A 26,117-nucleotide genomic window follows, 5' to 3' on the forward strand; every position below is an offset into this window, starting at 1 on the left:
CAATGGAGCAGGATAGAAAGCCCAGAGATAAACACATATGCATATGTTCACCTTATCTTTGATAAAGGAGGCAAGAATATGCAATGGAGAAAAGCAGCCTCTTCAATAAGTGGTTCTGGGAAAACTGGACAGCTACATGTAAAAGAATGAAATTAGAACACTATCTAACACCACACACAAAAATAATCTCAAAATGGATTAAAGATCTAAATGTAAGGCCAGACACTATCAAACTCTTAGAGGAAAACCTAGGCAGAACACTCTATGAGAGAGTTCCACCTCCTAGAGAAATGAAAATAAAAACAAAAAAATGGGACCGACTGAAACTTAAAAGCTTTTGCACAGAAATGGAAACCATAAGACGAAAAGACAACCCTCAGAATGTGAGAAAATATTTGCAAATGAAGCAACTGACAAAGGATTTATCTCCAAAGTATACAAGCAACTCATGCAGATCAATATCAAAAAAACAAACAACCCAATCCAAAAATGGGCAGAAGACCTAAATAGACATTTCTCCAAAGAAGATATACAGATTGCCAACAAACACATGAAAGAATGTTCAACATCACTAATCATTAGAGAAATGCAAATCAAAACTACAATGTGATATCATCTCACACCAGTCAGAATGGCCATCATCAAAAAATCTACAAACAATAAATGTTGGAGAGGTTGGGGAGAAAAGGGAACCCTCATACACTGTTGGTGGGAATGTAAATTGATACAGTTACTATTGAGAACAGTATGGAGGTTCCATAAAATACTAAAAATAGAACTACCATAGGACCCAGCAATCCCACTACTGGGCATATACCTTGAGAAAACCATAATTCAAAAAGAGTCATGTATCACAGTGTTCATTGCAGCTCTATTTACAATAACCAGGACAGGGAAGCAACCTAAGTGTCCATCAACAGATGAATGGATAAAGAAGATGTGGCACATATATACAATGGTATATTACTAGCCATAAAAATAAATGAAATTGAGTTATTTGTAGTGAGGTGGATGGACCTTGAGCCTGTCATACAGAGTGAAGTAAGTCAGAAAGAGGAAAACTGTATGCTAACACACATATATGGAATCTAAAAAAAAAAAAAAAAGGTCATGAAGAACCTAGGGGCAAGACGGGTATATAGATGCAGACCTACTAGACTTGAGGGCATGGGGATGGGGAAGGGTAAGCTGGGACAAAGTGAGAGAGTGGTAGTGTATATATGGACATATATACACTACCAGATGTAAGATAGATAGCTAGTGGGAAGCAGCCACATAGCACAGGGAGATCAGCTCGTTGCTTTGTGACCAGCTAGAAGGGTGGAACAGGGAGTTTGGGAGGGAGGGAGATGCAAGAGGGAAGAGATATGGGGATATATGTATATGTATAAATGGTTCACTTTGTTGTAAAGTAGAAACTAACACACCATTGCAAAGTAATTAGACTCGAATAAAAATGTTAAAAATAAATAAATAAACACATATATCTATTTAAAAAATTGGTCAACTGTGTGACTTTATAACAAGAAGAATCACTTAGAAACTTCAGGAACGAAGATTTGTGTTACCCACTAATGGCAAAGGGTTCATCAAACTAAGATTCTTGCTAGAGATAAGAGCTGGAATGAATATTGGAGAATGAAGGTCATAAATTATAACTACTATGACCAGCTAGAATACTGACCATGATAACCTGAACCTATAGTTCTTTGCTTTGTCCTAGAGTGTACTGCCCATCCTCTCTACACAACCAATTTCTCCTTTAAAGAACATTATAAAAATTTAAATATTTCTTTCTCATCTTTTAGGCTGGATCACAATAGAAAAAAGAAGAAAGAATAAAAAGACTAAATATTAATTAAGATCCTAGACTTGGAGAGTAACAGTCCCTGGCTTGGTTGGAAAATATCTGTGTAGTTGTTGAGGATCTTCTTAGATACTCTTCAGAATTGTTTTCATGATAAAGGACAGAAAGCCAACTTGAAATAACATGAAAATGAGAGAGAGAGCTTAATTGATTACTTCTTGATTCCAGGAGATAAGAGAAGAATAAGAGTTTATTTCTTGTTTCACTCTGGATTCACAGCTATTTCCAGCCCTGGCTCACACTTTATAAAACTAAGAGCAAAGTGGAATGTATACTTTTCTTTGGGATCATTTTAATCATCCTTATGCCCCAGAAGATTATCTCTCAAGTTACTTCTAATGACAGAGAACTAAGATTCACCTAATAATATGTGTTTAGTTCCCAATTCAAGCAACTTTAACAAAACAAACTAGTCTGTCTCTGATTTCTCCTGTTAAATATAAATTGAAAACATATACTTGACAACTCATTGTACATAATCACCAGAATTTCCTGTTTCAAGTCTTAAACAGGGATTATAAATATCAACTAAGAGCAAAGTAATAACTAAAAAGAAAACATTGATGCAAAAGAATTTTTGAATTATGCCTGAATTTTTTGATAGCAAAGATAATACCTACATTCTTGTAATTTTTATTTATATATACTTTGCAAACTATCTGTGTAGTGTCTGCTTTTTTAAACAGAATACTTTAAAAGGCCATTTTCATTTATAATTTCTAATCAGTACATGTTATATATGTTAAAAATTCCTTTCTTATTCAGTATAATTAAAATATATTTAACTTTAGCATTGGCACTGTTTCTATAAAGAATCATGGGTAGATATAAGAACATATGTTTAATAAAGATCATATTTTGTTACCTCAATATTATCATTTTCCATTTCTCATATTACATTAATTTAGGAAAGAATAGAGTAATTTATATGCTCTATTTAATTCGACATAAAAACCTACATTTATGCCAAGAATTATTTTATATTTAAAGTAATAGTCTGTGTTAACTGTGCCACAGTTTTACTGACAGTTTCCTTAGTTTAATAAAAGAATAGATTACTTAACTGCTTTTGGCTTTTGGCTTTTTAATTCCTTAGCTTTGCCCAGAAACAAGACTGCATCTTTGCCTTTTGTTGATATTGTGGCCTAAGCTCATTATCATGTGAATATCTGGTTATTGTTTTATAAATGTTCATTTTTCAGAAGCTCACTTTTTTTTTCTTTCTTAGAACAGTAGACTTTACAGTAGCCACACTCATTATCATCATGTGGCAGTACTGCTCTTCCTCTGCTTTTGCTGCTTTAAAAATTAATGCACTGTTATTTTCTGAATACTGCATAAGCTGCTTATGAGTACATTATGCTATCAAGCAAGCACATGCAGAAAAGCTTCCTCAACTGTTATTCTTTCAATGAAAATACAGCTGGTTCTGCTTCAAAGGCACATCTTTTCACCTGCAAATGGACTTGCTCCTACACTTATTCCTCAATTCATTGTCTTTTATTTGTGTCTGGAAATCTTTAATTGCCTTTAATTAGAAAAAAGTAAATTCAGTGCTTTAATCTTGCAAACACATTCAATCATAATTCTGTCTGGGATGAATACCAAGTTCTATTCACTGTCTGATCTCTATAACAAAGATATATAATTTATTGTCCATTTATATAGACCACACCAATTAAGATACAATAGAAAAGTGAAGAGATAAGAGTCAAAATATTTGAAAAGAAAAATTTGCAATCTAAATTTAATTACTCAACTGAATTATTGGAAGATGAGTTATTTACAACATGCCAAAAATACTGACAAATAATAAAATTTGCTAATCAACAATAAAGACTTTTATATTTCCTACAACGTCTTTAGAATAATTTCTCAACTGCTTCAAATCCCTCCTCCATTCCTTAAAAAGCAAAATGCTATTTGAAATCTTACTTTTCTCATATTACCATAATTACACGTAAAAGAACAATACTATTTGGCATATAAAGTAATTTTCCAACTACTATATGAACACAATTTTTAGTTACTATATTACAAACTACAAATAACTATAGAAAACGCTTTGCAAAAGCAAGGTTCAATAGTCTTTCTTATGGAACTCTATAGCAAGCTCCAGTAGCTATGCCAGTAAACAAAAAGCCTGTATTTTGATAGCTGCAAGATGAATAAAATCACAAATTGCGTGGTCACAGGCAAAATATAATTAAAATTTTAATCCATCAAGTTGATAAAAAGAAAATTATTACAAAACCAGGAACACAATAAAAAATACAGATCTAATGGACTCTCATCAGCATTGTACACTTTTATACTTACTTAGTCATACAAAATGATGCCATATATTTACCTAGAAAAAGGAGGTATCTATAAAAGTAAATTTGAAAATAGTATTTTTCTTAAAATTATTGAGGGATATCTGGGCTATAGAGAGGAAGCTGGTAAATTAATCCTCAGAAACAAAAATCTCACACAAACTTTTAAAATCATGTCATAGAGGCAACTCAAACAATGATAATTTTTCAGTGCTTGCACAGAACAACTTAACATTAATCATACATTGTAAAGGACACATCACCATTTAACAGCACATTAAGTCATTAAGTACTAAGAAACAAGTACTTTACTTTGGGTTTCTACAAAGGTCATGCAACAAGTTGCTTATGAGATATAAATTAACTTCCCAGAAAAATACATTAAAAATGTTAACCAAGCAACAATTTAATATATGGAGAGCAACTTATACATGTGGCGGAGCAAAATTTGCCACCCCAAAATGTCTCTTTGGCATGCAGATTATTTTGAGCTTAAAACAATCAAGGCCCAAAAAGACTCAGGAAGAAACTTTGACCTTCTCCTGTTTAAAAAATTTAGGTAGCTTGTTCTAAAAATAGAGCTATCACCAGAGATATCTGCAAGAATAGGGGCTGGGTGTGGTGGGTGAAACTCATCAGTGCCTACAGATCACAGTGAACTCTGTGTTTAATTATCTCTGCAGGGCCCAGCAAACATTTGCTTACCAAAAGTTTGCTTCCATCTGCATGTGAATTACCTTCTTTTCCTTTAAAATTCCAAACTACTACCCCCAAGTCCTCCTTTATTTTTAGCTGAAGATGGTATTTAAGGTGAGGGTTTCAGCCATTTTGGTGAGTTAATCAGTTTTTCCTGGGTCTCTCCTATGTATACATGTTATTTAAACTTTTGTTTGATTTTTCTTCTATTAATTTGTCTCATATCAATTTAATTCTTAGACCAGCCAGAAGAACCTAGAAAGATAGAGGAAAGTTTCTTCCTCCCCAAAAGAGGGAAATGTAGTTAAGTAAAAGGTATTATAAAGTATCTCAATCTTTAGTTTGTATTTAACCACCACTTCCCCCACCCCCCAAAAAAATCAACAAACATTTTTTTAAGTAGTTGCTATGTGTAAAGTGGCCTTGGGGATACAGAGATAAAATTAAAGGAAAACAACAAAAAGTATCACACAGAAGATAAGAAACAAACTCCAGAAAAATTACATAACAGCATATATCAATAAGTTTTCAAGTTAGTTAAAGATACTGCTTATTATTTCAAGAGAGATTACAAAACAATAAATAATATAAACAGTAGGTTAAACAAAGGGCATATAGAATTTTAATTACCTAAGAATTAGGGAGATTGTTTTATTGATTATTTTAACAAATAATTATTAAGTACCTTCTATCATGAGGGATGATCATTAAGGATGCAAAAATTAGATAGAGCTTCTGCCTGCAAAAATGTTTAAGTCCTAGTAGGTACAAATAAAAATATAAATACTTAAACAAGGTAGAAAGGAAGTGGTATGTGCAATCAGCAAAGTTAAATGTTAAAAGGACTTCCAGTTCTGAAAACATGGTAGAGTGGGCTGAGATGGACCCTTCTCTGATATAAGTACATAGAAACAGTAGGAAAAAACAAACAAACAAACAGACAAACATTCTATAAAGCTCTTAATATTAGATGTACACATATTTACATACACACATACATACATATATTTATAATAAAATAAAGGAAATAGAGAAAATGTTCAAATGCCAGAAACAAGGAAAAAACTCAAAACAAGACAGCTAGTTCCAGCTGATGTCCTAGTGGCCCTGGTTGCAGAAGTCGGGGTGGTCATATTAGTGCCTGTATTAGATGTCAAGAGGCTTGGATATTAGATTTTAAAGGCCCAGGTCTGTATAGTGCCACTGTGAGATATATGGATAAAGTTGAGTTTCTCAAAGCACTGACCAAAACATACAAAAAATAATTCTGTGCTTGTTAGGAGAAATAGCAAGGGATCTTTCTGCTTCCTCTAAGCTCTGGGTGTGGAAGAGAGATGTGTCTCCTGTGGGAAATACAAATCTTAATACCGTTAGACCCAGAACAAGGTATGAGGTCCAAATTGCGGGAATCCTAGGCCAAGAAATAAGTCCAAAATAATAGTCCAAAATCTATAAAATCCCCATTGTCAATAAATAAATAGAACACTGTTCCATAAGAATATTTCATAATTCAGACTGCTGGGACTCTCACAGAGGGAGAAAACAGAAACAAAAACAAACCTCTGTTGAAGCTGAATACATACACACAAACTCAGAACCATAAAGCACAGAGAGATCAAAAAAAAAGAAAGAAAAAGAAGAAAACAGCATGACCTAGAATAAATAAGCCAATACAACAAATGGGGAAGTTGGTACCATAAGAAGAAGGAATAATTTAAAAAATCTGAAAGAATATATAAAATTGCTATTTAAAATAATTAAAGAGGAAAAAATTAAGGAACAGAATAAAAACAGAATGAGTTTTTAAATGATTAAATAGTCTTTTTACCCAGGACAAAAAAAAGGTCACTGAAATGATACATCTATGGGTGCAAGATAAACATAGTAATAAATAAATGAGAGAGGGAAAAAGAATTTGTGAATGCTAGTCAAAGGGAAGGTAGATCTGAGAAGTAACCCAGAGTAGGACAGAGATATGAAATATAAAAGTGATTTTAAGAGATATGGATGCTATAATGTGAAGACTGAACTTATATATAATAGGAATTCCAGAAGGAGAGATTAGAGGATAGTCATTATCAAAAAAAATCAGAGATTGAAGTCCTTCTGAAACTAAAGAAAGACGAGAATCCACAGGATGAAGAATCACAGCAATTCTGAAGCCCACCCCCTTTTTTTCTTTTTACCAATAAAAATAAATATTTGCATTAAATTAAAGTTGAAAAATATGTTAAAAAATTCTTAATGACAGGGAAAAAAATACACCAAAAAGAAATGACAATTAGACTAATGGATGAGTTCTCATCAGAAACACCTGAAACAATAATTCAAGTGTGAGTACAATGTAACAACAATATTGTCTTTTAAGCAGAGACAGAGGAATTTTTCCCTAATAGATATTTGCATTCAGGCAAAAGGAACAAGGAAACTTCACCAGGAGGAAGATGTAAAATATAAGAGGTAGTGGTTAGTAAAGAGAGCAAACATAAAGTTAGACCTAAGTAATTATTTGTGATTAAAAAGTTAAAAATAATAATTATTATCCTGTTGAAAACAAGAGAGAAAGTAATACACACAACAACAAGAACAACAGGAAAAAGTAATCAGATATAAAGAGTTAAAAATCTTTATATTGTTTAGGATAAATAAAAGTATTGATACACTTCAGTTTTCACTAGGTCAAATATACCAGATAACATTTGATGGAAGAAAAAATAAAACAAACAAAAAAACAAAAAAGAAAATAGAGAAAGAAATGAAAAGTAAAACTAAAATTTGAAGGAAAAAAGAAAAAAAGACAATCCAATTTTTTTTGGAAAGAAGGTTAGGGTAGAGATTAGCAAGGAAAAACCGCCACAGATAAAAAATACAAAATAAAATTGTGGAAATATATTTAGATTTTTTTCACAGTAAATAATATACGATTAAATTTGCTTGCCCCAAAACAAAGATTCTTAGGCTGTATCAAAATCATAAAATATAACATTAAAGTCTAGATGAAAGTAAAAGGGTAGGAACAAAAATGTCAGTCAGAATACTAAACAAAAGAAAGGTCATTACCAACATTAACTTAAGACAAAAAAATTTTCTGAAGAAAAATAATAGCACTTTATGAAGGCCAAGATTTAATAGAAAAGGGGGAATAATTATCAGAAATATATACCAATTTAGAAATGCTATGCAACAAAAACATAACCTCAAAATATACACAGTAAAAAATGACAGAATTACAAAAATTGACAGCTTCATGGAATTAGTGAGAATATTTCAATTATTCTTTCTCACAGAATGACAGCTCATACATTCATATTAAGTACAAAATAGATTTGAACACCACAGTTAATATAAGCAGTACTGCATCCCAATATTAGAGGATACCTATCCCTTGTAAGCACAGAGAGAATGTTAACAAAATTGACCATATATATAGTAAGCAATAGAGAAGAGCTTAATATCAAAAAGTAACATTATTCTAAAAACATTTTCTGAACAGAAAACAATAGGTTAAAAATCAATTTGAAATATATATATATATGTGTGTATATATATATATATACACACATAGTTGACCCTTGAACAACATGGGTTTGAACCATGCAGGTCCACTTTTAGAAAGATTTTTTTTCCCGTAAATACAGACAGTACCACACAATTCAAGGTTGGCTGAATCCATAGATGCAGAGCCATTAATACAAAGGTCAACTATGGGACTTGAACATCCATGGATTTTGGTACCTTCAGAGGGTCCTGGAACCAATCCCTGGCAGATACCGAGGGATAACTGTATATAACTCAAGAAAGCTCTAAAATAATATAATAGAGCCAATAATGTAGTGAAGAAAACTGATCCATTAAATGAATACATTAGTAAAAAAAAATGTTTGTAAAGCAAATAGCAAAGAATTCAACTCAAATAATTATAAAAGAAAGAGACAAGTTAAAGAATTACAATGAAGGAAATCAGAGACAACACTAGAATTATGGAAAAGGAAATAATAAAATCTAGTAACAAAAGCTAATTCTTTAAGATGTCTAAAAAATTTAAACAAATCTCGAGTGATGAAAAAAGAGATAGAGTAAAATTAAATAACATCAATTAAAAATAGAAATTACAGTTATAATTTTAAAATATTAAAAGAATTTTATGCATAACTGTTTATGAATATATTCTATATTTTCCATTCAACTTTATCACTGAATATGTTACCCAAATTGGCTGAAAATATAGATCTATTAACTGATGGGAAAAAAAGGTAGTTAAAAGTCTACTCACCTAAAAAGCTTCAGACAGGGGTTTTGCTAGGGAGTTTTATAAACATTCCAGAAAGTCATATTTCCAAATTTATATAACCTATCCTGGAGCATATAAAAAAGATATTTCTCCAATTCATTATAGAAATCGTATATGACTCTGAAACTAAAACTGAACAAAGGTGGTAAGAGAATGGAAAGTTGGTGCCAATTTCATGCATGAAGAAGGATGTTAAAAAAATCTTAAATTATTAGTAAACTAAATTCAGCTGTGTATTAAAAAATATCAAGACAAAGTAGGATATATATCAGTATATATCAGTAATGCAAGGATAGTTTAACATTTGAAAATCTATAAATACAATTTGCCAAAATAACAAAAATATCCTTCCAACAGATACAGAAAAACTTCAATAAAATTCAACATACTTTATTATTTTAAAAAAGAAAAACAAACTCTTAGCAAACTAAGAACAAAGGGGAATTTCCTTAGTCCAACAAGTATGTACCAAAATCCTAGAGCTGTATTACACATAATGGCAAAATGATTGAAGTGTTTTCTTAAAAGTCAGTAATTTATATCCAATACTTGAAAAACACAACATAACAAGATATGAAAGATAAAATAAAAAGGTTAAAAAAATTTAATTATGCCTATTAGAAAGTCAAGAGAAATTACAAATTATTATTACTCTAATAAAATGCAGTCAGGTTGCTTAGTACAAGATTAATAATTAAAATTCATTACCATGTTTATATAGCAGCAAGAACCAATTACAAAATATAATTCTATATTAGCAAAAAAAAATGCAATAATAGCAAATAAATTATGTATCACTTTTGTTTAGCTCAAAAATACTCAATAACTTTATAAAGAAAATAATAAAAATTTATTGAATTTACCAGCCATATGATAATTTCAAAAGATAAAATTGATATGAATTTTCACATATAAAGACATAAATTCTCCACGAAGTAATCTACAAATCCCATGGAATTCAAATTTGACTACCAGTGGCCTTTTTCATGACTATTTAAAGTTAATTTTAAAATTCACATGAGCAGATAGAGGACCAAGAGTAGTTGAGACAAGTTTTAAAAACAACAAATAAGGGTGAGGATTTGTCCTACCATTTTAAAGACTATAAAAATAAAGTATAAAAGTATAAAAGCTATAGTAACTAAACAAGTAAGGTATTTCCAAAGCAAGAAGCAAATTGGATAATGGAATAAAGTAACAGAGAATTATTATCAGTATAAATAAAGAAATGAAACAATGCAATGAGAGAAAAACAACTCAGTAGATTTCATTCAGCTTCATCCCAGGATGTTAAACAAATTGGTTCAAGAAAATATAGATCTATTAACAGATGAAAAAAAAAAAGAATGAAAGAAAAGAATAGTAGTTTAGTCTACTCACACACAAAAAAAGAAAAAGAAAAATGGCAGCAATAGAATTGTCAAAGAGAGAAATCAAAAGATCAACAAATATATTAGATGATTAATCTTAGTAAGTAATAAAATGAAAACTAAAATAAGAATGAATACAATTTCATGTGTATGAGATTGGCAAAAATTTTAAGTCTAAGAAGTAACAAAGAATATGGAGAAATTGACATTTTACATCATTTCTCTGACTGTAAAATAGTGAGTGCATCCACTTTAGACAGTAATTTACCAGCATTTAGTAAAGCTGAAAATGCACCTTTCTATTGTACAGCAATAGAATATCTGGTATTTGCCAGAAATGAGAGAAAAAGAATGAAACTGGGGTAATATTTTCAGGAAACAATGGATAAGAATTTTCAAGAACATATTTTAAAAAATGAATCTACAACAACAGGAAGCCCAGTAAACCCCAAATAGGATAAATGAAGTCAAACCTATACTTAGACTTATCTTAGTGAAACTGCAGAAATCCAAAGACACATAAAATCTTAAAAGGAGGTTAAAAAAAAAAAGATTGATTATTTTTAAAGAAGTAACATTTAGATTGAGTTCCTAGGAGTAAAAATAATAGACAAAATGCAAAGGAGTGATATTTTCATATATTGAAAGAACACACAATGAAATAAAAACAAAACCTTCCAAATTCAAATTCTACAGCCAGAGATAACATATTTCAGAAATAATGGTATATCAATATCACTTTTTAAAAAAAGAAACTGAGAAATTGCCACAAGCAGGCATATATTCTAGGAAATTCTAAAAAATGATGTCTACCAGGCACAAAAGAAAATGATTTTAGATAGAAGGTCTGGGACATAAAACAGAATTAGGAATAGAGGAAATAGTAAATACGTATACCATTATATACGAATTTTTAGTGAATAAACTACAGTAATAACATTAGGATTTTTAAAAATATAGAGAGAATTAAGAAATACCAGAATTTATTTTGGACATTGTATCTCTAAATTATGAGCAGAGTTTCCTCAGTCAGTCATAATAGCCATAGTGCTATTATACTGCCAATTCCATGAACTCAGATCTTATGACTTAATTATTTTTGCATCTGCCAGTACCTAATATTGTCTTTGGCCCCAGGGAAGCAGTATAGTGAAGGGATTCTGTGGTCGGTTTCTTGGAATGGAGTCCTGGCTCTACCTCTTACCAAATGTAGCACCTTGAGAAATTTCTTTAACCCATCTGTGCTGTATTTTCCTGATCTGTAAAAAATGAAGCTCCTATAGGACTACTATGAGGATGAAATAAGATGTGCGTGGCACAAGATGCCTATAATACCTCTGTTATATAAGAAAATAGGAATTTATAAGTAAATTAGTTATAATTTTTATATGATTTACCTAGCACATGTATTATTTGGCCTCATATATTTAATAATATCTGTTTATAAAATATCTTAATTATGTTAGAAGTTTTAAAAATTCTATTCTTTTTCAATTTTGAAATAATTTATCTCTAGAATAATACATGTAATATTAGCCAGTCTCACACTATCTATTTTTAAAACATTATTTCTGAAGAAATGTAAGGCCCAAACCAATTTATTTCCCTTTGCAGTCAGCAATATTTCAGAATATTCAGTTTTTCTTAGTATACTGCCTTAAAAGTGAGAAGGGTATTCCATCTCAGTTCTCTACACATTTCAAGATCATGATACAGTAATTAACGTAGTGTCCATTTAATGTGAAAATTCTCTATCTACGAGGCGTTTCCAGTCACAGTGTCAGCTCATTTGATTCTTACCTGAGCAAAGACTATTGTAAGAAAGGCTTTTTGTGAAAGCCATTAATCACTGTCATTTACTACATAATTTAAATGGCAAAACTTTTAGTGGAAGACAAATATTAAACAATGATACTGAAATCATCATTCAAAAATGGCACTGGTTTTGCCATGTACAGTCACTGACTGACCATACAAAAATTACATAAATAAATGAGATTTAGTAACAAGTGAACACTGAACACATACAACGCCTCTATTCATTGTGAAACTTTATTAGCAATCTAAATTAGCTTACTAACAGCTTGAATACTAAAAGAAAAACACTGTGATACTCAGTTTATTTGCTATTTGTACTTTGTTTTTTACCATCAATACTGAAATAGCTTCTTAAAATAATTCTACTTGCTTTATTCCCTCCTCACATTTTGGATCATATTTGGGAAAATGTCTACATAGAACTCCATGTAAGGAAGACAGTGTCGGTGATAGACCATCTATCATCATTAGTATGAGTTGAGGCTTCTGGTACTTTCTAACTCTGACGCATTAAGTGAGAAAAAAAATCCTTGAGAAAATTCTCGCATTAGTTAATATCCTAATTAATTAACTAATTAATATATTTTCTATTTCATTTTTTTCTCTGTCTTTACAAAATCTTACATATTATTATTATTACTTACATAATATTACTATATTATTCTATAGTATATACATGAAAATCTAAACACTGCAGTGCATTATCCTTAAAAAGAGTAAACAAAAGTATACCCTCGCTATTTTAATTTTAGTATATTTTGTTTGATCATGATTACTGTATTTGCAAAGTTTACCCAGGATAACTCATGTCCATGCAACACTCTACTTTATAAACTGCTCTAACACTTTTTATGGATCTCACAAGCATCCTGTGAGAAGGGTAGATCTTGTGCCTGCTTATATTTTCAAGAGGAAGTGAAACAGGAAAGAGAACTCTATACGGGAACATAATGCATAACACAGAATCCTCAGAACAATTTAGTATAAGAAGAGGGCTGAGACTTTACAATTATATTACTTTCTCTGTCTTATTCTTTCTTGGCTCTTATATATATGAATGGAACTAAATCAAAGGAAAGATATGCAATGTTTATAGAACAGAATACTTTAGATTTTTAGGGTGTCTATTCTCAAAAATTGATCATTAGATATAATTCAATTTCAATAAAAATCTTAGCTGATGCTTTATTTTATTTTTCTGTCATCAGTGATGATAGAAATCAGAACAGTGGTTGCATATGGGGGGTGTGGGTAAGGACTGACTAGAACTATCTGAGAAGATGGAAATGTTCTATATTTTGATTGGCATATGTGGTTACATGGATATATACACTTGTCAAAATTCTAAGAATTATTTATTTAAGAGTTGGATGTGGATTGATCCCCAATATGGTTATTCTTTATTTATGTGGTTTAGCACATCCCATCTGATCTAACTTCAATCTGGTAAGTCAGTCCTTCTGTTTAAACACATAAATAACAACCCACACTATTTACTCATGCTGCATCCTATAAGTGAAGGAAGATATATACAAAAGAAATCAAATATCATAAACCTTCTCCTAAGAAATAATATAGTCAGAAATACTGTTTTTTAATTTGCATTATCCATCAGTTAGGTGAGTTAAATCTTTCATAAGATTCTTTTGATTGCATTTTTTGTTATAATAGTTGTTTGGTTTTGTTTGTATATTTTGATTTCCTCTTTTATGAATTGCCTGCTCATATTTTTTGCCCATTTTACTATTGGATTTCCAGATTATTTTATTTATAGTAGGGCTTTATTTTTCTACATGTAAATTTTTAATTGGTTACATATTTTAAATATTTTTCACTTTGCTTTCATCTCCTTTGTTTTGCAGAAACATCTTTTCCCTTATGGAGTGTACCTTATGTATCATATTTATAAAACAGGTATATACTCTATTATTATCAATTACTTCTACTTATTTTCTGACTTGTATTGTAACTTCTTTGTTTATCTGTCAGTTATTTAGAAGAGGTTTTATTATTAATATTATTATTATGATTATTATTTTAATTTCCAAAAGAATGGGAACAGGTGGCAAAAGGAAGGAACATGTAAGAAGAAAGGGTAGCGGGTGGGGAAGGGGAAGTTAACTTTTTGGCTTCCAAATGATTTCTAATTTACTACACTTTGTTCAAAGTTGTGGTTGCAGGATATTGATTCTTTAAAATTGAGGGGACTTGGTTTGTGACGTAGTATGGAGGTAATTTTTTGTAAATACTCCATGCATCCTTGAAAGGATTGGGTAGGAAATCCTGTACCTAGAGCATAGTCTAAAACAGGGAAGCTTCCTGTTATCTTCCTTTGCTGTTGACTGGACTTCCCTCTAGTCCACCATTTTACTAAGTTAAAATTTTAATAGAGAATTTTGAGGTTATCACATTATTGCCACTAAGAGTCAAAAGAACTGAAAGATTTTATAAGGATAAAAATAAATAATTAAACATGTTAATATTTAAAATACTGATTATACACAAGCACCTTGCCTTAAGAATAACAATAAAGGTATTTTTGCTTTACCAAATTAATAAAATCTAAAAGAGCTTTGAAAAATCATAAGTACAAAAAAGGTATTTCTTTAGAGGTAAACAGGGTTGCACTGATTTTTGTTCCTTAAAAATTCTGTGCAGTCCTTTGTTATTCATATTCTGTGCATCATATGTATTAGGGAAAAGTTATTTTCTTAATATCACACATAATTGCTTTTTTTCTTCATCTGAATTCACAAGAATGTATCAAAGGGAATTCATTGCTTACCAATTTGCTTTCTGTACTGATCAACAGGAAGTTTTATAGTGGAGGCATCTTTTCTTCCCATCTTTGATCTCCAAAGTGCCTGCTGCAAAGAAAGAAAATAATTATGATGAAGTCCTAAAAAATCAAAAGAACAATCTACAAACTTCAGAAATAATTTATTTCACAAAATCCATTTTTAAAGCAACAGGTAAATGCATTTGACTTATTCCCATTAGATATTGGTAAAGAATATAAAATTCGAGAGATCTTCAAGATGGCAGAGGAGTAAGATGTGGAGATCACCTTCCTCCCGACAAATACATCAGAAATACATCTACATGTGGAACAGCTCCTACAGAACACCTACTGAATGCCGGCAGAAGACCTCAGACTTCCCAAAGGGCAAGAATCTTCCCAAGTACCTGAGTAGGGCAAAAGAAAAAAGTAAAAACAGAGACAAAAGGATAGGGATGGGACCTGCACCAGTGGGAGGGAGCTGTGAAGGAGGAAAGGTTTCCACACACTAGGAAGGCCCTTCGTGGGTGGAGACTGTGGGTGGCAGAGGGGGGAAGCTTCAGAGCCATGGAGGACAGCACAGCAACATGGGTGCAGAGGACAAAGCAAAGAGATTCCCACACAGAGGATCATTGCCGACCAGCACTCACCAGCCCCAGAGACTTGTCTGCTCACCCACAGGGGCAGGTGGCGGCTGGGAGCTGACGCTTGGGCTTCAGAGGTCAGATCCCAGGGAGAGGACTGGGGTTGGCTGCGTGAACACAGCCTGAAAGGGGCTAATGCACCACAGCTAGCCAGGAGGGAGTCCAGGAAAAAGTCTGGAACTGCCTAAGAGGCAAGAGACCAATGCTTTGGCGTGAGCAAGGAGAAGGGAATCAGAGCACAGCCTAAATGAGATCCAGAGATGGGCACAAGCCGTGGCTATCAGCACAGTCACCAGAGTTGGGCATGAGATGCTAAGGCTGCTGCTACAGCCACCAAGAAGCCTGTGTGCAAGCAGAGGTCACTACCCACCCCTCCCCTTCTGGTAGCCTGTGCAGCCCGCCACTGCCAGGGTCCCATGATCCAGGGACAACTTCCCTGGGAGAACACACAGTGAACCTCAGGCTGTTGCAATGTCACATTGGCCTCTGCCCCACATTACATACTCCTCCCTCTCCCTGGCCTGAATGAGCCAGAGCCCCCAAATAAGCTGCTACTTTAACCCCGTCCTGTCTAAGGGAACAACAGATGCCCTCAAGTGACCTACACACAGAGGCAGGGCCAAATCCAAAGCTGAAGCCAGGAGCTGTATGAACAAAGAAGAGTAAGGGAAATTTCTCCCAGCAGCCTCAGGAGCAGCTGATTAAAACTCCACAATCAACTTGATGTACCCTGCATCTCTGGAATACCTGAATAGAGAACGAATCATCCCAAAATTGAGGTGGTAAACTTTGGGAGCAACTGTAGACTTGGGATTTGATTTCTGCATCTAATTTGTTTCTGATTTTATGTTTATCTTAGTTTAGCATTTTATGTTTATCTTAGTTTAGTATTTAGAGTTTATTGTCATTGGTAGATTTGTTTATTGATTTGGTTGCTCGCTTCCTATTTCTTTATATATATATATATATATATTTTTTCCCTTTTTCTCTTTTTGTCAGTGTGTATGTGTATGCTTCTTTGTGTGATTTTGTCTGTATAGCTTGGCTTTTAACATTGTCCTAGGGTTCTGCCTGTCTGGATCTTTTTGATTGTTTTCTTTGGTTTTTGTATAATGTTTAGTGCTTATTATCATTGGTGGATTTGTTTTTGGGTTTGGTTGCTCTCTTCTTCCTTTCTTTCTTTTTATTACTTTTAATTTTTATTTTACTTTTAATAATTTTTAAAATTTATTTTATTTTATCCAGTTTTCTTTCTTTTTTACTCCCTTTTCTTCAGAGCTCTGTGGCTGACAAGGTCTTGGTGTTCCGGCTGGGTGTCAGGCCTGTGTCTCTGAGGTGGGAGTGCTGAGATCAGGACATTGGTCCACCAGAGACCTCCCAGCTCCACATAAAATAAAATGGCAAAAGCTCTCCCCGAGATCTCCATCTCAATGCTAAGACCCAGCTCCACTCAACAAACAGCAAGCTGGACATGCTATTCCAAACAATCAGCAAGACAGGAACAAAATCACACCCATTAGCAGAGAGGTTTAGTAAAATCATAATAAGGTCAAAGACACCTCTTAAGACACCACTGGACATGGTACTACCCACCAGAAAGATCCAGCCTCAACCAACAAACACAGGCACCAGTCCCCTCCACCAGGAAGCCTACACAACCCACTGAACCAACCTTAGCCACTGCAGGCAGACACTAAAAACAATGGAAACAATGAATGTGCACCTGCAAAAAGGAGACCCCAAACACAGTATGTGAAGCAAAATGAGAAGACAGAGAAACACACAACAGATGAAGGAGCATGTTAAAAACCCACCAGAGCAAACAAATGAAGAGGAAATAGGTAGTCTACCTGAAAAAGAATTCAGAGTAATGATAGTAAAGAGGATCCAAAATTTTGGAAATAGAATGGAGAAAATACAAGAAACGTTTAACAAGCACCTAGAAGAACTAAAGAGCAAACAAATAATGATGAACAACACAGTGAATGAAATTAAAAATTCTCTAGAAGGAATCAATAGCAGAATAACTGAGGCAGAAGAACGGATAAGTGACCTGAAAGATAAAATAGTGGAAATAACTACTGCAGAGCAGAATAAAGAAAAAAGAATGAAAATAATTGAGGTCAATTTCAGAGACCTCTGGGACAACATTAAACGCACCAACATTTGAATTATAGAGATCTCAGAAGAAGAAGAGAAAAAGAAAGGGACTGAGAAAATATTTGAAAAGATTATAGTTGAAAACTTTCTAATATGGGAAAGGAAATAGTCAATAAGGTGCACTTCGCACACAGAGTCCCATACAGGATAAATCAAAGGAGAAAAGGGCCAAGACAAATATTAATCAAACTGTCAAAAATTAAATACAAAGAAAAAATATTAAAACCAGCAAGGAAAAACAACAAATAGCATACAAGGGAATCCACATAAGGTTAACAGCTGATCTTTCAGCAGAAACTCTGCAAGCCAGAAGTGGGTGGCAGGACATATTTAAAGTGATGAGAGGGAAAAACCTACAACCAAGATTACTCTATCCAGCAAGGATCTCATTCAGATTTTAGGGGGAAATTAAAATATTTACAGAAAAGCAAAAACAAAGAGAATTCAGCATCACCAAACCAGGTTAACAACAAATGCTAAAGGAGCTTCTCTAGGCAGGAAACATAAGAGAAGGAAAAGACCTACAATAACAAACCCAAAACAATTAAGAAAATGGTAATAGGAACATACATATCGATAATTACCTTAAAAGTAAATGGATTAAATGCTCCAAACAAAAGACATAGACTGGCTGAATGGATACAAAAACAAATACGCATATATATGCTGTCTACAAGAGACCCACTTCACACCTAGGGACACATACAAACTGAAAGTGAGGGGATGGAAAAAGATATTCCATGCAAATGGAAATCAAAAGAATCTAGAGTAGCAATTCTCATATCAAACAAAATAGACTTTAAAATAAGGGCTATTACAAGATAAAAAGAAGGACACTACATAATGATCAAGGGATCAATCCAAGAAGATATAACAATTGTAAATATTTATGCACCCAACATAGGAGCACCTCAATACATAAGGCAAATGCTAACAGCCAAAAAAGGGGAAATCGACAGTAACACAATCATAGTAGGGGACTTTAACACCCCTCTTTCACCAATGGACAGATCATCCAAAATGAAAATAAACAAGGAAACACAAGCTTTAAATGATACATTAAACAAGATGGACTTAATTGATATTTATAGGACATTCCAGCCAAAAACAACAGAATACAATTTCTTCTCAAGTGCTCATGGAACATTCTCCAGGATAGGTCATATCTTCGTTCACAAATCAAACCTTGGTAAATTTAAGAAAACTGAAATCATATCAAGTATCTTTTCTGACCACAACACTGTGAGACTAGATATCAATTACGGAAAAAAATCTGTAAAAAATACTAACACATGTAGGCTAAACAATACACCATTCAATAACCAAGAGATCACTGAAGAAAACAAACAGGAAATCAAAAAATACCTAGAAACAAATGACAATGAAAAGATGATGACCTAAATCCTATGGGATGCAGCAAAAGCAATTTTAAGAGGGAAGTTTATAGCAATATAATCTTACCTGAAGAAACAAGAAACATCTCAAATAAACAACCTAACCTTACACCTAAAGCAATTAGAGAAAGAAGAAAAAAATAACTCCAAAGTTAGCAGAAAGGAAGAAATAATAAAGATCATACCAGAAATAAAAGAAGAAGAAATGAAGGAAACCATAGCAAAGCTCAGTAAAACTAAAAGCTATTTTTTTGAGAAGATAAACAAAATTGATACGCCATTAGCCAGACTCATCAAGAAAAAAAGGGAGAAGACTCAAATCAATAGAATTAGAAATGAAAAAGGAGAAGTAACAATTGACACTGCAGAACTAAAAAAGATCATGAGAGATTACTATAAGCAACTATATCACAATGAGACGGACAACCAGGAAGAAATGGAGAAATTCTTAGAAAAGTACAACGTTCTGAGACTGTAGCAGGAAAAAAATAGAAAATATAAACAGACCAATCACAAGCAATGAAATTGAGACTGTGATTAAAAATCTTTCAACAAACAAAAGCCCAGGATGAGATGGCTTCACAGGCGAATTCTACCTATCATTTAGAGAAGAGGTAACACCTATCCTTCTCAAAGTCTTCCAAAATATTGCAGAGGGAGGAACACTCCCAAACTCATTCTATGAGGCCATCAGCACCCTGATACCAAAACCTGACAAAGCAGTCACAAAAAAAGAAATCTACAGGCCAATATCACTGATGAACATAGATGCAAAAATCCTCAACAAAATACTAGCAAACAGAATCCAAAAGCACATTAAAAGGCTCATACACCATGATCAAGTGGGGTTTATCCCAGGAATGCAAGGATTATTCAATACACACAAATCAATGTGATAAACCATATTAACAAATTGAAGGAGAAAAACCATCTGATCATTTCTATAGATGCAGAAAAAGCTTTCTACAAAATTCAACACCCATTTATGATAAAAACCCTCCAGAAAGTAAGCATAGAGGGAACCTACCTCAACATAATAAAGGCCACATATGACAAACCAACAGCCAACCTCATTCTCAATGCTGAAAAACTGAAACCATTTCCTCTAAGATCTGGAAGAAGACAAGGTTGTCCACTCTCACTACCATTATTCAACATAGTTTTGGAAGTTTTAGCCACAGCAATCAGAGAAGAAAAGGAAATAAAAGGAATCCAAATCAGAAAAGAAGAAGTAAAGCTGTCACTGTTTGCAGATGACATGATACTATGCATAGAGAATCCTAAAGACACTCCCAGAAAACTACTAGAGCTAATCAATGAATTTGGTAAAGTAGCAGGATACAAAATTAATGCACAAAAATCTCTTGCTTCCTATACACTAATGATGAAAAATCTGAATGAGAAATTAAAGAAACACTCCCATTTACCACTGCAACAAAGAGAATAAATTACCTAGGTGTAAACCCACCTGAGGAGACAAAAGACCTGTATGCAGAAATTATGAGACTAATGAAAGAAATTAAAGATGATAAAAACAGATGGAGAGATATACCATGTTTTTTTGATTGGAGGAATCAACATTGTGAAAATGACTATACTATCCAAAGCAATCTACAGATTCAATGCAATCCTTATCAAACTACCACTGGCATTTTTCACAGAACTAGAACAAAAAAAATCACAATTTGTATGGAAACACTGAAGAGCCAAAGCAACCTTGAGATAGAAATACAGAGCTGGAGGAATCAGGGTCCCTGACATCAGACTATACTACAAAGCTACAGTAATCAAGACAGTATGGTACTGGCACAAAAACAGAAATATAGATCAATGGAACAGGATAGGAAGCCCAGAGATAAACCCACACACCGATGGTCAACTAATCTATGACAAAGGAGGCAAGGATATACTATGGAGAAAGGCAGCCTCTTCAGTAAGTGGTGCTGGGAAAACTGAACAGCTACATGTAAAAGAATGAAATTAGAACATTCCCTAACACAAAAGTAAACTCGAAATGGATTAAAGATCTAAATGTAAGGCCAGACACTATAAAACCCTTAGAGGAAAACATAGGCAGAACACTCTATGACATAAATCACAGCAAGATCCTTTTTGACCCACCTCCTAGAGAAATGGAAATAAAAACAAAAATAAACAAATGGGACCTACTGAAATTTAAAACCTTTTGCATAGCAAAGAAAACCATAAACAAGATGAAAAGACAACACTCAGAATGGGAGAAAATTTTTGCAAATGAAGCAACTGACAAAGGATTAATCTCCAAAATTTACAAGCAGCTCATGCTGCTCAATACCAAATAAACAAACAACCCAATTCAAAAATGGGCAGAAGACCTAAACAGACAATTCTCCAAAGAAGATATACAGATTGCCAACAAACACATGAAAGGATGCTCAACATCACTAATCATTGGAGAAATGCAAATCAAAACTACAATGAGGTATCACCTCACACCCGTCCGAATGGCCATCATCCAAAAATCGACGAACAATAAATGCTGGAGAGGGTGTGGAGAAAGGAGAACCCTCTTGCACTCTTGGTGGGAAAGTAAATTGATAGAGCCACTATGGAGAACAGTATGGAGGTTCCTTAAAAAACTAAAGATAGAGCTACCATATGACCCAGCAATCCCACTACTGGGCATACACCCTGAGAAAACCATAATTCAAAAAGAGTCATGTATTATAATGTTCACTGCAGCTCTATTTACAATAGCCAGGACATGGAAGCAACATAATTGTCCATCAACAGATGAATGTATAAAGAAGATATGGCATACACACACACACACACACACACACACACACACACACACACACACACACACAATGGAATATTACTCAGCCATAAAAAGAAATGAAATTGAGTTATTTGTAGTGAGGTGGATGGACCTAGCGTCTGTCATACAGAATGAAGTAAGTCAGAAAGAGAAAAACAAATACCATATGCCAGCACTTATATATGGAATCAAAAAAAAAAAAGTTCTGAAGAACCTAAGCGTATGACAGGAATAAAGATGCAGACATAGATAATGGACATGAGGACAAGGAAAGGGGGTAGGGTAAGCTGGGACAAAGTGAGAGAGTGGCATGGACATATATACACTACCAAATGTAAAATAGCTAGTGGGAAGCCGCCACATAGCACAGGGAGATCAGCTCAGTGCTTTGTGACCACCTAGAGGGGTGGGATAGGGACGGTGGGAGGGAGACGCAAGAGGGAGGAGATATGGGGATATATGTATATGTATAGCTGATTCACTTTGTTAGAAAGCAGAAACTAACACACCATTGTAAAACAATTATACTCCAATAAAGATGTAAAGAAAAAGAAAATATAAAATTCTTTCAAATAAATTATCAAGGATATAACTGTTGGTGCAAATAAATACAATTAAATTTCCCAATTATTCATTCTTGGTAACATTCATTTTATCAAGTACTATTAATGCTCAATGAAACCACACTGTTACAGAGCTGGAGATCAGGGTATTTAAGGTGAGGGTTTCAGCCATTTTGATGAGTCACTCTGTTTTCCTGGGTCTCTCCCATGTATACATGTTATTAAAGTTCTGTTTGATTTTCTCCTGTTAATCTGTCTCACGTCAATTTAATTCTTAGACCAGCAAGAAGAAACTAGAAGGGTAGAAGAAAATTTCTTCCCCCCTGTACACTACATTATATGCACTGTTTTAATCCACAACATATCTTTCAAATCCTATTCTTTTTACTGAATTTAGATATTGTAGCAGAGACTGCAACCTACTAACCAAAATCCATACTGTCCTTTTCCTGGCACTATTTTTCCTAGCCTGAAATCAAACATTTAATTGAATTCTTATCAACAGAATATGAATTGAAGTCATGTGTGCCACTTCCAGACCTGAACACTAAAAATCTCCCGTGTTGAATCCTGTGTTCTTTTTCCCCTTCCAGTTGGCTAGAATGGAAATAATCTCCAGAGAAACCATAAGGGTATCTTTGTAAGGACACAGAATCTTGATCTTCCTGGGATGGAGGAGGGTATTCTGTAACTCATTTACTATTGTCGACTGAAAAAACTGCACAACCTAAAAGTTGAGAGTTATGTTTTATTCAGCAAACATTCTTAGGACTTCAAGCCTGGGAGGAAGCATCTCAGATGACTCTGAGAGACTGCTCAAAGAGGCAAGGGGGGAAGCCAGGATATACAGGAGTTTCTGCAACGAAGACCAGGTAGTTGGAACATCAAAAGATTACTGTTAATTAAAGAAAACCAGATAGCTCAGATTAAGGAATTTATCTCTTTTCTATGTATGGGAAGATGCAAGAGTCTGGGCTAACTGAAATCATTCCTTTGATATGCCCTTCAGCTACCTGGGGCCAGTATCCTGTGTTTTCTCATCCTGAGTTTCCTCTGGTGTACTATCACAGGTGGCTACAGTGGCTGACTGCTAGATGAGCTTGGCAGTGGGCAGCCTGTTTGTCTCCATCCTGAGTTCCCTCAGGGCTCACCATCCAGTGGCTGTAATGTGATGGCTTGATGGCTGCCACATCCTTTGTTTACTGACACAGCAGGCAATATTTTAGTTCAAACTATCATTGGACTCTACTGAAAAAGAAATGAAATTCTATTGTGATTGAATCATGTATGTTGGTGGGGACTATTACAGACTTAAGTGTTCCCCAGAGGGTGCCTGGAAGCATTCCTCAATGCTTCGAGGAAGGAGCTACAGGATAAAGATGAAGTCAGGCAAGAACTGGCCAGTTCACAAGCAAAACTACGAGGGAATAGAGAGCCCAGTAATTTGGGAACAAGATTGGAAATGCCAACTTCTAAACTCCAAAAAGCAGTAAATAAAAGTTAAAGAGAAGCATTAAATCTATAGATTGCTTTGGGTTGTATAGTCATTTTCACAATATTGATTTTTCCAGTCCAAGAACATGGTATATCTCTCCATCTGTTTGTGTCGTCTTTGATTTCTTTCATCAGTATCTTATAGTTTTCTGCATACAGGTCTTTTGCCTCCTTAGGTAGGTTTATTCCTAGATATTTTATTATTTTTGTTGCAGTAGTGAATGGGATTGTTTCCTTAATTTCTTTTTCTGACCTTTCATTGTTAGTGTATGGGAATGCAAGAGATTTCTGTGTATTAATTTTGTATCCTGCAACTTTACTAAATTCATTGATTAGCTCTTGTAGTTTTCTGGTAGCATCTTTAGGATTTTCTACATATAGTATCATGTCATCTGCAAACAGTGACAATTTTACTCTTCTTTGACAATTTGGATTCCTTTTATTTCTTTTTCTTCTCTGATCACCATGGCTAGGACTTCCAAATCTTTCTTGAATAATAGTAGTGAGAGTGGGCACCCTTGCCTTGTTCCTGATTTTAGAGGAAATGCCTTCAGTTTTCCACCATTGAGAATAATGTTTGCTGTGGGTTTGTCATATATGGCCTTTTTTTATGTTGAGGTAGGTTTCCTCTATGCCCACTTTCAATAAAAAATATAATTTAAAAAAATGCAATGAGGTACCACCTCACACCAGTCAGAATGGCCATCATTAAAAAGTCTACAAATAACAGATGCTGGAGAAGATGTGGAGAAAAAGGAAACCTCCTATATGTTGGTGGGAGTGTAAGTTGGTACACCTACGTTGCAAAACAGTATGGAGCTTCCTCAGAAAACTAAAAATAGAATTACCATATGATCCAGCAAACCTACTCCTGGGCATATACCCAGACAAAACTATAATTCAAAAAGATACATGCACCCCTATGTTCATAACAACACTATTCACAATAGTCAAGACATGTTAACAACCTAAATGTCCATCGATAGATGAATAGATAAAGAAGATGATGAGATATCTATCTATCTATCTATCTATGTATCTATCTATACACACACACAAAGTGGAACATTACCCACCCATAAAAAAGAATGAAATAATACCATTTGCAGCAACATGGATGCAACTAGAGATAATCACATTAAGGGAAGTCAGAAAGAGAAAGACAAATACCATATGATATCACTTACATGTTGAATTTAGAATATGACACAAATGAACCTATCTACGAAACAGAAACAGACTCAGAGGGGGTTGGGGGAGGGATGGAGTGGGAGGTTGGGGTTAGCAGATATAAACTATTATATATAGAATGGCTAAAACAACAAGGTCCTACTGTAGAGTACAGAGAACTATATTCAATATCCTATGATAAACCATAATGGAAAAAATATTTTAAAAAATGAATGTATATATATGTATAACAGAATCACTTTGCTGTACAGCAGAAATTAACACAGCATTGTAAATCAACTATACTTCAATAAAACTTTTTAAAAATTTTTGAAGACAGTTAAACAGATTCTGAAAAACAAATGCTCATTAAGATATCTCAGTTAAAAAAGAGAGAGAGAGGGGGGCAAAGAGCAGATCAAGGATGTTCCTTTCTCACCTGAACGTAATGTTCCAGATCACCTAGAGGCAGCCACTATAGAAAGAGAGGCGTGGGAGATCTGATGTTTATAAAGAAAGCAGACTTGAGAACCATGTCTAAGAAAGAAATCGCAGTGTGATTACTGGCACATGGAACTAACTAGAAATGGTAAAAATGTTACTAAAATATGAGGGAACTATATTTACAGGGAAACCAGAAATTTTGTTTAAAAAATTCTGTGAATGAAAACCAATCCTTGGGCCTCTAAACTTAAACCAGCAGAGTGCTGCCCCCAAAGAAGGCAAACTTTGTGGATTTGTAACACTCACTTCATA

The 26,117-nt window shown here is 33.7% G+C and overlaps 1 protein-coding gene across 2 annotated transcripts in view; it reads right to left on the reverse strand.

The window, feature by feature from the left end:
* Positions 1-26,117, reverse strand: part of TRIQK (triple QxxK/R motif containing) — a 93,454-nt gene that overhangs the window by 25,356 nt on the left and 41,981 nt on the right. For both annotated transcript variants that reach the window (XM_060127451.1, XM_060127452.1), the window contains one exon: positions 15,143-15,224. In XM_060127451.1, coding sequence (XP_059983434.1) covers positions 15,143-15,203 — 61 coding nt within the window. In that variant the 5' untranslated portion in view covers positions 15,204-15,224. The remainder of the gene's footprint in view (positions 1-15,142; positions 15,225-26,117) is intronic.

This window comes from Lagenorhynchus albirostris, chromosome 17 (genome assembly GCF_949774975.1).
Source record: "Lagenorhynchus albirostris chromosome 17, mLagAlb1.1, whole genome shotgun sequence".
NCBI classification, from domain to species: Eukaryota; Metazoa; Chordata; class Mammalia; order Artiodactyla; family Delphinidae; genus Lagenorhynchus; species Lagenorhynchus albirostris.